Here is a 15,984-nt window from a genome sequence, read left to right as displayed (position 1 = left end):
ACCAGTGTCCCTCAGAAGAAAGAATCTATCTCACACATCCAAAGTGAAACCAGGCTTCCCAGCTGCCCTCCTTCTTAGAACTTCTTATTCTTAAATTCATTCTTGATTGAACTAGATATTTAAAAGGATGGGAAGTGGAAAGTGCTTATTGTTGCTGCTGGCTTTTTGGAAAGGCTATTACATCACACAATGCTATTACAAGTTTGTAATAAAAGCAACAGCAATGAAAAGGGCAAAGAGGTTGTGTTTAATAGGAATGTTCCAATCTGCATGCATTTTTAACTGAATGCATTAATTTCAGACTTTGTGTGTTTTGATTTCAAATACAATGAAAGGGGTTTTCCAAAAGAAGCCTTATCAGTAACTGGAAGAAGCACCTCCATTTTATAACAAACCCACGCTACCGTTCTCTAAATGTTGCCTATATTTCCTAGAAAATAAGTCTCTATGTTAATATGAAGAAAAAAAAAAGCAGAACAAACAGAAGCAAACAACCAGCCCCTATTTCTCTGTTCTTCCATCAGGGGACAATGTCTATCAGAAAAAAAGGGGAAAGCCCCTATGAGCATGCTGTCATTATTTATAATGTTTATTTGATTACACACATCTCTAACATCTGAATCTCCTTTTGTTTTAGGTGTTAAAGGTAGCAATGCCCAAAGACAAGGTTGCTGGGCATTTTCTATTTTAACTAATGTAGTTAATGCCGAGCTTCGCTAATGCTTAGGTAATTTTTACACCAGGTATCTGATCCGTGCTGATCATCCGTGCGTGTTGCATTGAGGTGGAGGGGATCAGAAAAGGTCCTGGAAGCCAGCAGTTATTCAAATGTCACTTGATACCTGGAGCAAAAGAATGCAGAGACCCAGCTAAGCCATGAGGGAGTCTCTTTAACATGTGCCCAAGACGTTCCTTCAGCATTGTCTATTCATTATGCTGCTAACAGTGACAGCCTAGTAAAAAAAGTAGTAATAGAATACTGTAGAAGTAGCATTGTTATACACATGCTCAAGCAAAAGTACTCATGACATTTTCTAATTTTGAAGTTGCTGATTTTAGTCTCATATTGTAGTTTTAGCACGGTTCCTTGTGTTTTTTTAATATGTATGGTCAGTTAATATATATCTAGCTCTATCAGTGAAAAAAACCACTGAGAAGTGTAATCTCTAAACATCTGTCAAACAGATAAACGAGACCACTGAATTTAAAAGGACACATATTAAAATAAACTTGTCTAAAACCTGTATTTCAGTGTCTGTCAGTGTTGCTATTTAGAGCATTGCAATATGCTGATGAAAAATCACTAAACTCTTGCTACTTATCTAGATGAAACAACACGAGACCCTAAAAATTCAGTAGGAGTCAGTAGTACCAAAGGCAGCGCTCATTGGGATACCTGCTACACACTATAGGGGGTACAAATAAAAGATGGAATTCTTAACAAGTTAAAAAAGAAAAATGAAAGCATTTACTGTAATAAAAAACAAAGAATCTCATGGTTAAAGGAAGGAAAGCAAGCAGTCACCAAGAATTACTTTCTTGACACCTCTCTTGATCTATTTATGCATTTTAGCCATTGGAGAGCTCTCTTCCTGGGCATCTTGGAAAGCGACACTGTGGTAACAACACGCAGGGAAAGCATTCAGGATCCCAATGATTTTAGGCATTGTAAGTGGAGCCAACATACTAAACTTCTCTAGAAATCTTTCAATAGCCCAAAGAGGACAGATGGGAGGGAGAGTAACACTGGTGCAATGTGATCTCATTGAGAAACATCACTTAGTGAGCAAGCGATCGGAGTTCGAACTAACTGTATCTGACAACTTATTTGAACTTGTCTGAAAAAGGAATAAAATCTCATTTATGCCAAGAATGCCACAGATGGGCAAAATTCTGTCCCTCTGTGCCACTCTGGTACTGATACTTATTTTCTGGCACATACACTTCTCTTATTCTTAGTATTAAATATTTGTTAATCCATTTAATTATGTCCCATCAATCAAACTACTCTGTAATATGTTAAATACATTGCAGGTGCTCTTGATAACATGGTCTGCAGAGCTATATTGATTTAGCAATTTACCTTGGTATATTTGTCCACTGTGATCAATAAGGAAGATGGTATGAAGCTCTTGTTGCATACTTGTTGAAATGTAGCAATGTCTTAAAACAAGAGCTCTCAGTAAATGGTTATAATGAGCTGGGGTCATAATAAAATCCCAATACGTAGGGGAAATCCCAAGTCATTTCAGTAACTGTAGTTTCAGTAGACGGACATTCTCACAGGGTGTTTCTGTTCTCTAGCAAAAATAATCGAAAAAGAAATCAGCTTCCTTGCTTCATATAAAGTTTCATACATACACAAACCAGCAATCTAAAATAAAAGAACAGACTAGTTCTTGTTTGTTTGCAACTCGGGACTTTTGTCTCAATCAGCTGTGCTCTTGCTGAGCACAGAAAATTTCTTGGCAATTAATGAACAACCAATGGAAGGAGATGCATCCTGGTCTGTTCCCAAGCAATGATAAGGTTACTTTTTTTTTTTTTTTAAATTACAGAATATAATGTCAAAAAGTACTTATGTGAAACAGCCAACTCCTGACTGTGGGAAGCTCAAATGCTGTCAACAGTAATTGTTCTTGCCAACTCTGAGTCACAACATAGCTGTTGGAAGAGTTCTCCAGACAGCAGAGAACCTAGATGTACTGGGAAAAAGGAATCTTCTCAGCTGATATTAGCTTTACTGCAAGAAGTCTTGCTTCAGTCGATATCTATAAATCCCCCCACACAAAGCCCATTGACTCCATTCATGTTCCCTAGTTTTCATTCCAATTACTTCCACCCAAACACATCCGCAGTTTAAGTAGTATAATATATGGCAGTGCTACACTCTGGCCTTCCAGAAGCAGCAAATTCACTCTTAGTATTGTTATGCTTAAAAAGTCAAATTTTCTGGAAGTGCAACCGTGCATTTCTGCTACCAGAGATTTGGATTCAGGGTTTATATGCAAAACAAGATATGATGATATGTCTGTCATTTTATTCACTTTTTGATTGAGTTAAGTAATTCAGGACTTTGATTGAAACAAAAATTTAAGCAACTAAATATATATCAGATTGATCGTGTAAATAATAATGACATGGCTTAATTTCTAATTGATTTCTTTTACAGATGTCATTTATATAAAGTTGATGTGGATAACAAAATCTTATAACTGTTTTTGTTATCTCAACTAATACTACTACCTTAGAGTGATAAAATAACTAATATAACAAAAAAAAAGAATCTGTATAAAGCGTCTTTTTTGGTGCATAGTAGCTTCAAAACTAAAGTGCATTTTGAGTCAGACTGAAAAATGAGAAGAGCTGACAGAGAACTCAGTGCTCTCAGGAAAGACTTGGCTTCCATGAAAGAAACCAAAACCATATCACAGAATTACTATGCCCACAGACTGGCTGAGAGAGAGACGACCTTAGAAGAAAGATCACATCATGTCTGTACTTTCAGTAATTCTGACTACAGCTTCTGGAAGAGTGGTAGATTTACACGTCGTCATCCTCCATAGAGAAAGCTCTTGACAAAGATGCTATCATTTGTATTATGCCCTTTCTCCCATACCTTGCTAGAAACTGAGAGGCTCAAGGGGTCCAGACAGGATAGCCACTTGATCATTACAGCTGTAAAGAAAGTGATGGGTAATAAAGATTGGACAGGTAGTATCACGTGAAGGCTGAGGCCTTTAAAAGATCCTTCGTGCCCTTTCTTCACGCCTCCCTAGCACTGGTTTAATTTAAAGCAAAAGTCTTCTCTGCTGCTCGTTTGCTGGAGTAATCATACTGTAAATCTAAATGACCCATAACAGTATTATTTCTTTTGGGCCTCGCTCTCCACCGCCTTTACACTGATACAAATTAATCCATGAGCACCAGCTTTGACTTTAGCTTGGTCTTACTTCACGTCAAAGCCTTTGTCTGGAGTTCTATAAAGCTCATGGTTTCCCCTACCTAACCAGAAAGTGCAGGAAGGCTTCTATAAAGCCATCAGTTACATGAAAGGACTGGTAAAATGCAAGAAAGTAAGTACATACTTGCCTTTAGCTAGCAAGTTTCTAAACGTACAATATGTCCACGCAGAGAGCTAATAAGCAGCAGCCAGTTTGCAGTAAATTCACACTTTTTTATTTCATAGTAATTGCCCCCATGTAGAAAGTCTACTTGAAATAGTTAAGTTATAGTCAAAGAAGCATGTTCAAGGCCTACATTATTTGATTTTGAGTGCATAGTTATTCTTCATGAGTTTGGTGTTGAGCTTTATCTGGCACTTAAAAGATCTTGGTTTTCAGCTACTTACAAGCCAGTCAAAATCTGAAGTGTTAGAGCAGAACATTGTCAAGGCAGACATTGGCCTCAGTTTGAATTCTTGAATTCCCCTACTACAAGGTAACTCTTGTATCAGGAATGTGCCTTTTGAGAAGCCATGAAAGTCTGCCAAAAACTGTCCAACTTAAAGCCTCATAAAAATCCAAACCTTGCACAAACTTGATGTTGAATGCATTTGATTTTCAGTGGGGGGATCTCTAATGAATTAATTCTCTCTAAGCATTCTCAAGCCACTCACAGCTCCCAAAGTTGCCTGTTGTGCAATATCTTCACATCACTGAATTCCCACATGGAGTTTCAGAAGCAAAACTAGACTTTCCCTATAGCAATTTCTCCTCATCAGCATATGACCAGGAACTGGAACTGAGAAGAGGAAGACTATCTCCTTTGCTTTCAAGGAGAGCTTCAAAGTGAAGTTTTGGAAAGAAAGTGCAATGTAATTCACATAGAGGACAAAGACAGAATCAACTGAAGGGATGAAAAAGCTTAGACTAGAAGAAACTCACAACTAGGACTGGAGAGGAAGGAGACTAGCTCACTAGGGAGGAAGACAACTGGTGAGGGAAGCTTGGACTGATACTGTAAATAAAAACTGTGTTAGAGGGAGTGGGCATGTGCAAAGAAATTTTAATGCTAGCATTTCTTAAATTTTGATTATCAGACTTAGCATTTTTAATGGTGCTCTTGTACTCCAGTCTAGGCGTTAATTATTTGAGATTCATTAAAACTAAAATCTAACCTATCAGATCCAGTTTTCACCTACAGTTTTTGGAAGATGCTACTCAACTGTGAAGAGAATCAAATCAGAAAGTATACTCAGGCACTCAAGAATTCCAGTCTGTAAACTCTTGGCAGAAGATGCTAAAGAAAACTTCAGTAAAAGGTACTATGAAGCAGGAGATTCAAGCATAGGACAGAACCGAAGCAAGAGGTAAAAGAAGCTTTTGCAGAGCCTTGTCATTACACAAAATATCTACTTTCAGATATTTTGTATGTGGGAACTGACAGACAGGTCTTTTGTAGCCAAGTTCAGTTATTTCAGCAAAGCATTTAACCCATGAAGTTCATCTGTAAGTCAGTAAACAGTTCCCAAATAAACCAGCTGTTTCAGGATGAAACACTACTCTGTCATTTACTGGAAATTATTTATGATCTTGCTGCACTCCCTATATTAATTTTTTTCTCATAACAAGAAATTCTGCTCACATTTACACAAATATAAATCCGAACAAACTCTAGTGAATTCAACAGAATAACTGGATCTCTATTACTGAAAAGGAGAATAATCTTACTAAGTTAAAAATAATAGGGAGATATGCCTGAGGTTTCCTTGTTGACCACCCTTTGTGCAAATATTTCACATTTGTTCACTGATACGCAATTGTTAATGTTACTGTTGCAATTGAAATGTGCTCTATGTATATGCCTGGGAAGTAAAACAAGGAAATTGAAAAAGCACCAAAAGTTCCAATTCTATACATCTTAATCAAAAATAAAAATGTTTGGGGAAGACTGGCCTTGTAGTTAAAACACAGGAGTGGGAGTCATTAGTTCCCAGTACTGTCACAGACTATTTGGGTAACTCATATCCTTTCTTGGTACTCTGGTTCTCCTCATCTAAAAGCTGAAAGCTATAAAGCTTATCTATTAACAGAAGTAAGATGAGCTTTCCTTTGCTGACACAAACAAAAGAAAGTCGGGAAATATTAAATAATTTTTCTGAAAGAAACGAATGGGAAGATTTTCAGGACACGCAGTTTTTTCAGAGTGTAAAACTTTTTTCTATGACTATAACTGAGCATCTCAACTCTGACAGTTTAGGGTCTTCTTTTCCTCTTCCTAGCAGCATTTTTTTGCTCTGCAGAAACCAATGGAATACACCAACTGAAGCAGAAAACGAAGTCCTTACGTTTGGTCTGCCATTACCCAGGAAACTGGTGAAATTGAGGTTTTTAACTTTGAAGAGAAGGGGCAGAATTTCTCATGTTTTCAGATTTGACACACTCAAAACAAATTCTTCTGGGCTTTGAAAACACAAGTTCCAAAGAGATGAAAGCCCCAGACATCAAAGTGTGCAAATCATTCAAAAAGCAAGCTCATGCCACATGCAGTTGTTTCATCTGAGGATTCTGGAGACAGTCATTCCTTGACATGCTGATAACAGAATGAATAATCAGCACTACATTCATTCAACACTCTTGATATTAATTCTTACAATGTACTGACAGCAAGAAACACCTGATCCTGAGACATCACCAAAACTGTCTTACAATAATCTTAGAGGAAGCAAACAGACAAAACACTGATGGCAACCTAACACTGTTACTCAGAAGCACACGGAGCTATGTTTTAAAAGCCGAACTACACTTCTGTCTTAAAACCAATCACAAATGCATTATTTACTGTGTCTAATTTGTTTAATTAAGCAAAGCTGGATTTCCCAGCTTATGAATCAGTGTTATATACATGCAATACAGTCAGAAAGGGGAACTAAACCACCAGCTTTACCATCAAAGCATCAGGCAGATGCTTTGATGGTAAAGCTCATGCCAAGAGAACTAACACAAATGGGCACACACACTGGAGCCAGCCATTAACAGAGGACACAGCTGCACAGACTAAGACAACATGTTCCAAGTACTATGAACGGAAAAAAAAAAATCCAGGTCAAGTCAAGAATGCTGGGCTTCACTTTGGCTACTCCAACTTCTAGTGGCATCAAAGTGTGAGCAACATAGTAGCTTCCAATTTGGCCAAATAGTCTCCCAGTAAATTCTTCCACTGTAATTGCACACATCAGAGTGAAGGATCCCTGCCTTCTCCCTCAGGGATTTTATGCCCCATGGCGGAACACAGTTGGGAATAGACTCCATCTCTCTGTGGGCACATTTGAGTTCTCTCTTCCCACCCCTAGCTGATCAAGATAAAAAAAATTCATCTTAAAACCATTACAACAAACATCTCCTAGTCTCTAATGCAATGGCAACCCAAATGAAGCCAGGCTTATGCAGATCCTTGCTCACCAACTGTTGCAGAGAATTCTTTCTCCCTGGGGATTACTGCGCATCTCAGGCATTAGGGGGACATAGCTCCCTAAATCTTGGCCACAGGCCACGCAGCAGCTTAACTGCCTCCAGGAACAGGAGACAAGCTATCCCAGAGCTCTGTGCCTGCACAACAAAGTTCAGTATTTGTATTATTTTGTGGCTAAGGACATAGCCCTGGAAATACTGGTACACTATTGGGAACCCTTCCTTACCACACCATTTTGAACCCCAGATCTGCAAAGGTCTCCCTCCACCCCACATCTTACATTCCTACTTTTCCAATCCAGCCCTCCTCTCCACAGTCCCAGTATTTCACGCCCTCAGCCTCCTCCCAACACATCTCTCACCACTCTGGCTTCCTACTATATATTCCCACAGTCTCGCCTCCGTTTAGCCTCCTCTCCAGAAACCCCCGGCTTCAGAACGTTCCCGTTTTCCTAATCCACAATCTCGACATCCCACGCACACTACCCCCACCCCCTGTTCACCCCTGGAAGTGCAGATTCCAGCACTGGCTCTGTCACAGCTCGGGTTGCTGCAGAGTCCACAGTCCAAGTGCAGAAGCTGCTTTAACACTGGATGAAATGCAATTTTTCAACCAGTAAATAGATGTATTCCTTTACAAGGTACCTCCAGGTGACATCTCAGTCACCGTCCTTCAGGAAAGGGTGTATTATCTTGGATTGCATAACACTTACTGTAGGACAAGGCCACTGTGCAAAGCCTTGTTATTACACTATAACTCATTAATGTATCCACACCCAAACTATTCCTCACAGCACATGGTTCAAAGGCATCTTGTGCAGGCCTGTTACTTACCATTACTCTAGGCTGGATAAAACTTCCCTTGCCCATCTTTTGGACTGAGACTTCATCTCATATTCAGTACCAAAAATAAAAAAATCTGGTTCTCATAAAGCATGACCTCGCTTCCTAGAAATAACTTTTCTGTTGTTATTCGTTGCATTGCTGCCGTTCCAATTAAACTAACTAGGATTTGTAACTTTGACATCTTGAATACAATCAGCAGCCACATTGCTTGGCACATAGCCTTACAGACCTCAGCAGAGTGATTGTGAGAAAACAGATGAAAGGGGTACACACATTTACCTCAGCTGCAGGTCACGTGAAATTAGAGCAAGCATCTTTTTGGTAACTCTACCTTGAAGTGAGATTATGATCAGAAGCTTGACTATACGTGAATCACCTTCTTACTAGTAGATGAGGCCTCCATGCACATCCATGGCCAGGTGTCCTAATTTAAAAAAATATGGATTTACTCACTTTCAGACCTCCTGTCTCTCTTCCAGAGAAACGGTGCAGCTAGAAACAAAGGATTCTAGATTAAATTCCGGATCACGTATCAACAATATTAACCAAGCTCCAATTGCAAAATCTTTTATAATTTCAATTATGAATGGAAAGAGAAGACCAAGGTGGCCAGCAGAAAAATCTGTTTCTGTATACTATCAACTACAAACTGACCTGGGCACTACTCAGAATAGAAATTTCAAAACATACAGTTTGCTTAAGCTCTGCTGGAAAACCTGAGTACACTGGTTAGATTCCCTATGCAAAAAGGATCATGATATAAGCTTATTCTGCACTGATATGGAGACATAACTATAAAAACAACATAGAACCATCAGGTCATTCTCTAAGTTAATAGGCAAATCAGCTTTTCTGCTCTGAAAGAGTAATAAACAACAACAAAAAAAGAGGTTCCATAAATGGGTAGCATCTTCAGCCTGTTTCAGCTTGCAAATGAGGGCAGGATCAAACAGGCCAGAACCAACATACAAAGAGACAAACTGAGGTTAACTTGAGTAAGCAGGTGCAGTGTCACTGACTTCTTTCACCTGTTTCTAGTGGAGGAGAGAGTCATAATCACACTTTCAATACTTTCACAAGTGTAAAAGATTGAATGCATTCCTACCTATCAAGAGACATTTTGAGTTCAACATTGGTTCCATCCTGCATTCACCAGACAGATCTCACATAAGTTACTTAATCTTACAGTGCTTCATTTTCTCTGTTTATAAAGCGGAGCAGGCTTGCTGTAATTTGTTTCAGGATAAATTAAGAAGAGGTTTATGACTTCTAATGTTTTGGGGTGAAGGCAAGGTAGTAAAAAACTTGAATTTGCCCTATTTAGTATAACATTTGGCAGCTACTGTTTTATATTCACTGGCTTAATTTCTTTTAAAATTAGTATTTTCAATAATGGAAATAATGTGACCAATTCCATTCACTTTACCCATGCACAACGCAAAGCTAAATTGATGAGTCATGCTTTTCATTTTTCCATTCTAAGTCTCACATTAAGATTTCATAAACTTGCAATATTCCTTTCCTTGCTTAAAAAAAGTCTATTCATACATTTCATTTACAAATAATGTATTTGATATATAAATAACAGTGAATGCCAAGAAGCTGAAAATATCATTGGTGTAAACCCAATTCCTTCTGTCAAGTTAGCTCCCAGAAATAAATTTGATCCAAAGTTTCTGAATGCAATTGCTAGTAAAGATTTCATAATAACTTACAGAATTCTTAAGGCAGGAATTTCTGTTTCAGGCTTATTCAAGGCAAAATAAAACATCAGTTTTATTGTTTTTAGACAAGGAAAATAAGATCAGTCTATAAAGTTCAAACAAATCACAGTATATATTTTGTTTTGGTATAATTTAAAAACTCCAAAATGTTTTTTGGTTTATCTCCAAAAAACTTGGAAAAGCAGAGGCAAGCATAATTTGCATTTTAAGGCATTATCTAGCTTTTTGATAAATAAAACCTCATTTTACTTTAACATGCTTTTTCAACATTCATAATAACTCTGATGTAATGCACCCTGTAGCTACAGACATTGCACTGAAAATAAACTGGATTTTTTTTGTTTTAACTAAATTATTCAGTAACTCAAGTTTAAGGCACTACCAAATTATGTGTCATGTTTCAAACGTTTGGAAAGGAAAGGAACATATCTGTATGCATTCCACTGAACCAGGCTATTCACAGGCCGATTCCTCACCCTGGCATTCAGAGTTAACATTACACTTCTGGTTTACTTAGGTGAGGTGGCAGATGAACTCTGTTGCTACAGTTGTCCTAGTGGTAACAGTACTAGTTAGTCATCCTGTACACATCACTTTATCCAGCCCTAGGTGGGAAAGCTCATGCATCTGCTTAGAAGTAACTGCAAAAGGCAAAAAAGAAAAGTGAAAACACACGTATGAGAGTTTGCACATTCAGCTATGTGTATTGGTCGCTCACGACTATGAAAACTAGGCAAAATCTGTTCAAAGATTTATTTTTATCCAAATAGAGTTGTTTCCACACCCATCCCTTCCCCAGGGCAATCAAGTCAGTGGTTCACAAGAGTTGAGGCAGTCGGATTTAAATTTGGAGCTGCTCTGTAGTGTCCAGGTTTGTTTTGCTCCCTCTGCTGAGAAGCACTGCTAAATCTGAAGTGTGTCAAGTGGGTCAGGTTCATAAGCTGGTCAGTTCTGGTTCCTCCTGACACTCTGGACACCGAGTTCTGGAATCCAAATGAAGAGGATATTAATCAAAGAACGCCAAGGTGACTTTTCCCTTTTTGATGAAGATTGGTGAGCTGAACAAGGCTTTTGCCTGTTATCCAGCCCCGTTTGCTTTTTTGTGTCTGTGCATACCAGTTTACACAGCAGCAGAAGGAAAATGTTTCCCTGTGGAGATAAGGAGATAATCTTCCAGGCATTTTCATTTGCTGAGCCATCAATGATTATCATACCCTTTAGAGAGACAGGATTGCAATTCCCATCTGTGCAATTCACAGCATCTCCAGGGACTCTTAACAGGCTATTCTTACCAGGCGAGGATGGTGAGAAGGCTTCTCTTCCAGTGAAGCTCGCAGATCCAAACTGCTGAGCGTGGGGTTGCTGGAAGGGATGATATTTCCCCAGCCAGCCAGGCAATGCTGTGAAAAGAGATGGGAATGCTGCATTAGAGTGCTTTATCCTTTTTAATCTATTGTGGCCTGTTAGTTCTAAATAATAACTTCTGTACAGGAAGGTTTTAGCACGCAATTAATTAATTTTTGAGGAGTTTTATATGACTAACAGGAAAGAGAAGAAATCTCTAATGAAGCAGAACTGCATAGCTGTCCCATCTTCCACCTTTCACTGGCTAATTATTTCTAAGATGATCTCCTGCTTTGTGAACTCAAGCACCCGACCTCTCTGAACCCATCTCAGCTGACTCATCCAGTTCCCTAAACCTCAAAACCAGGCTTTTTCTTACTCTTCCTTGAAAATCTCTAGGCCAGGGCTAGGTTTGATTAGTAATACTGCCTGGTAATACAGCCACTAGTAATAGTGGCTGGAATACATGACCGACTCTGCAAAACCAGTTTTGAATCCAACCTTGCCACTATTGATTTTGCCTGGCCCCTATACACTGTGAATACTTCACAGAAGCTTGTCTTCTAGACTCTCTAACATCTGTGGAAAGAATCACAGGCACTCTTAGGTATGGTTCATCGTGTTGAAAGGTCAATGCCTGAAATAAATCAGCTGAATCACACCCCAGAAGTATAGAGCTCCATACAGCGCTTTCTTTTTCTCAGTGTAAAGCATTTGGAGGTATGTCATATATTTTGTGCCAGTTACACAAAGATATGAACTCAGAAGCACGCACCAATGGCTTTTCTTGCTATCTCAGTGATGCAGATCAGAAATTTTAGTGGAAACCCTGCCAGGGGGATGAGTCACAGATTCTCTTTCCTTCTTGTGCTGTAACAATGCCCAGCCTGGGCTGTGCCATCAGTATCAGCATGAAGACAGCAACTTACCGAAGGTAATGCTAGATTGTCTGCCGGTTCAAAGCTCTTCCTGCGATGGGCTTTGTATTTGTAGGCAGGCATAAGGGTAGACCTGGGAACGCTGACCCTGCAGCCACACAAGGAAAGTAATTGCCCACACCCTCCACAAGGCTGAAGAAATCTGCATGCCTTCCCCACTCAGAATCCAAGGGTCTAATCCCAAAGCGAACCAAGCGAAACAGTTTTGGATTAGGGCATTAGACACTTAACATGTACATTCAGATTCTGGATCAAATTCAGATAAAACATGCATTTCTCACTGACTTCAAAACTATTTCTGCTTATGGAAAAGAGCAGTAGGGAGTTTTTATGCAAGAGACATCTCTGCCTTGAGAACAGGAACCTTCTACACAGCTATTTTGATGCTGTTTTGCCCCTCATATGATCAGCTTTTTCTTCCCCGTTGTTTCCTTGAGTTCTGCATATTACAAAGCAATAATTCTTATCTACCTGACATAGGCTGGCTCTTCCAGTAGCTCTGGGGGCTGGTGAGTACGTGGGATCTTACACACGGGGCAGGCAGATTCTGAATCCACAGGGACAGTGAAGAGGCGCTGGTTTAATCGATAACAGTAAACACCTGCCACAGAGTAATGAAACATCATGGTATTTCTAGTTTGTCAGAACGTTCCTCAACTCAGTCAACAAAGCTGTGTTCTACCACAGTGCCACACATTCGTTCTATAGAAAGAGCTGCTTTTCCTGAAATATCTTTTACGTTTCCTGTCCCCAAATAAGTTACTAAAAATCAAAACCAAAACTTCAACCTCCTCAACTTAAAAAGAGAACATTAGCCAATTACAAGAAGCCCTGACAAAATAAGATGACACTGATTGAGAGAGGATCCCTAGAAGGCTCAAGTATCTTTGGAGTAGGAAGTTGAATCTGGTTTAGAAGCTGCAGCTAAAAAAACCACACTCTCCCTTGTCTTGCATGATGTGGGGCACGTCCTCTCACAGAACGACAGGCAAAGACTGCTCAGTTCTTTGTTCACAGAAATTGGATTAGGAAGAAATCTGATCTTACACTTATGGGAACTGGTTATCAAATCTGGTTCTTGTCCAGGAACTATGTAATCCAGAGCCTTGGGCCTAAAGAAACATGCAAACAAATCAGTTAGTGACAGGGGGTCAGGCCCTCCTTTTCCAAGCATACATTTCTGATTGGGAGGTAAAGGCCTACAAAGCCACCCTTACAATTTCCCACTCCAGTCAGACTATACTCCTCATTACCCTAAAGGGATACATTGCTGCTTCAGCCCTTCCCCCATACCCACTTACTCCAGGTGCTGCTCATGAATACACGCTTCTTTGTTGGCCTGTCGGAACTCGTGCAGTTCAGCAAAGTATTGATCAGATTTTTCTGTTACTGAAGAGTTTGTATCTAGGAGCCCTGAGAATGCCAAGGGAACAGTAAAGTTCAAGGATTTACCAAATTTGGGAAAGCACCAAAGCAAGCCTCACGCAAAACAGTCAAAACAACCAAAGGTCTGAAGCACCAAAATGGATAATGAGAAGAGCATGCCATCATGTCAAGCCAGAGATTTACTGTGTGGTTTGGGTCCCTTATTTCATTCATTCATTCTGGTTACTTGGTATCCCCTCTGACCCCACTCAGCTTTGCCATTTGCTGCCTGGATTCGTAAACAACTGCCACTTCACCGTTCCAGGGAAGCACAGGTCACCTCTGGCCTGGACAGGGAATGGCTTCTGAAAAAACTGCAGCTGCTCTGCTGAGACCTGCTACGTGGGCTCTAGGTCTGCAGTTCTGTCACACTTCAACTTAAAGTGGACATAAACTGGGTTTTAACTCTTCATATTACCACATCATGCTGAGAGCTTTGCTTCGGGTTTAGGATTCACCTGCAATCCAGTCATAGCCCAGGAAAGGATACACAGACCAGCTGCTCACAGGTATGGGATATTCTTCAGGGTCAGACTGAAAAGTCACATGACCAGCTTCCTTCTGGGGAGAAAACAATTCGTAAAGACTTCCTATACATCTAGCGGGACATTCAAAGGTACAGCTTAGGAGATAACTGGCAGCTGTTCAAACGGGACAGCTATGGCTTAGTTTGAGGCTAGATTCTATCTAAGCCTCTACCAGTAATTTGCTCCCCAGCCCTTTTGTCTTCTCAATTCATACAGAAGGAGGAGGCAGGGGACTTGCCCAGGCTAAGGCAGTATTTTTCAGGGCTTTAAACAAAATGCTGACTTCCCTGTATCACACATCGCCAAACATCAGGCCACCTGTGCTGCCTTGGAGGACGATCACAGCAATAGCCTGCCCTTCACGCTCAAGGAAAGGGCAGGCTTTCCTGGTGCAGCACTGCGCCAGGCTGTTCTCCCTGAGCACACGAATCACATATGCAAATGACAAGGAGTCTTACAGTGAAGTGCTACAGTTTTCTGGTCTTTGGTTCAAGGGCTAAGGAAAACAGGGGCTGAACAAACTGCCAACAGCCCCTGGCTGCTAAGGCTGGGAACAGTTCTGACTCCAACTTCCAATTTACGCAGTGGGAACAGGGCAAGTAATGTTTTCCTGGCCCCTTCTATTGACTTATGAAAATAAGCAAAGCATTGGTTTCACCATTTACCTTCAACTTTTTGGACTGCGATGTCAGCAAGATTGATTTACAGATTATGGGCTCTCTAAGGACCACATGCTGCTTGCTGGTCTCTTCATTTTGTACGCTGCTCAGTGATAGGTCCAGATGACCCTTAAGCTGTTTTTTCTCATGGAAACCACGTAGCAGGGTGGACTGTTTTCTGTTCTCTCCATGTCCCAGAAGGAAGGATTCTTTCTCTGGACTTCCTCGAGCATGGCCATCCCTATCCACTCTGGAGGTTTCTCTGCCACACATAATGATTGCAGACACTGGCATAATATTCTTCTCTTTCCCAGGAAAGCTGGAATCCAAACCTACTGCTTCCTGCATCTTCGCTTGTTGTTGCTGTACCCCTCTGCCACTGCTGCTGTGTTTAAGAGATGAACAGAGGGCTGCTCTGGCTGCGTAAGCTCCGGGTTCCACAGACACTAACACTGCAGGGTCAGCTGTAGACTTCGCAGCATCGACCTGATTTTCCTTCTGTAAGGACATGAATGGCATGCCTCATACCACATGGCATCATTCAGATTACAAACAGCTTTCATTAGGACATTTCACTCAGTAAGAGAAAATCAATCTCTCATTCTAGTCTGCTCACCCCTTTAAATTCCTGTGGGGAAAAAAGCAAAATCCTTATATTATTCATGAGACATTATTAAGTGTTTGGAGAAGGTAAGAAAGGGGTCCACTTCCAGCTAAATGCAGCTTTTCCCAATTTGAGGAACCGCTAAACTTTCAGCCTTTGTGCTTAGAAGAAATAAAAGGATTATGTTCCACAATGTTCATTCCTATCTTAGATTAAGAAACCTACATTTCTTAGGCAGGAACTGATCTCTGAACCCTTTGCAAGGAGAACATATTTGAGACCACAGGATAAACAATAAACAAAAGTCTAGCTACTTTTCTAACAGACTCCGTATTCTACTTTCTACCAGCTCCTCCATGGCCATATGTCTCCCTTACCACACCACTCAGCAGAGCTGCTGCCTACCATACAAGGCCCGTTTGCTTCCTGGCACTTCTAGCACAGACACAACACATACCCCTCTCTTGGGCAAGGGGACAGATCTTTCAGAAGCTGTTCTATTATG

At 40.3% G+C, this 15,984-nt stretch overlaps 1 protein-coding gene across 1 annotated transcript in view; it reads right to left on the bottom strand.

Annotated features, from left to right (window-relative positions):
• Nucleotides 1-10,663: 10,663 nt before the first annotated feature.
• MIIP (migration and invasion inhibitory protein) overlaps nt 10,664-15,984 on the bottom strand; it is a 6,643-nt gene continuing 1,322 nt past the window's right edge. Inside the window, exons 4-13 of the mRNA XM_009325289.1 lie at nt 15,937-15,979; nt 14,882-15,373; nt 14,148-14,250; nt 13,566-13,677; nt 13,312-13,376; nt 12,736-12,865; nt 12,256-12,352; nt 11,275-11,382; nt 11,099-11,197; nt 10,664-10,965 (exon numbers count right to left, since the gene is read on the bottom strand). Of these exons, the coding sequence (XP_009323564.1) occupies nt 10,792-10,965; nt 11,099-11,197; nt 11,275-11,382; nt 12,256-12,352; nt 12,736-12,865; nt 13,312-13,376; nt 13,566-13,677; nt 14,148-14,250; nt 14,882-15,373; nt 15,937-15,979 (1,423 nt within the window). The 3' untranslated portion in view covers nt 10,664-10,791. The remainder of the gene's footprint in view (nt 10,966-11,098; nt 11,198-11,274; nt 11,383-12,255; nt 12,353-12,735; nt 12,866-13,311; nt 13,377-13,565; nt 13,678-14,147; nt 14,251-14,881; nt 15,374-15,936; nt 15,980-15,984) is intronic.

This window comes from Pygoscelis adeliae, unplaced genomic scaffold, assembly GCF_000699105.1.
Source record: "Pygoscelis adeliae isolate BGI_AS28 unplaced genomic scaffold, ASM69910v1 Scaffold36, whole genome shotgun sequence".
Lineage (NCBI taxonomy): Eukaryota > Metazoa > Chordata > Aves > Sphenisciformes > Spheniscidae > Pygoscelis > Pygoscelis adeliae.
The sequence above is the reverse complement of the archived record's forward strand: the minus strand, read 5'-3'. Positions and strand labels throughout refer to the sequence as shown.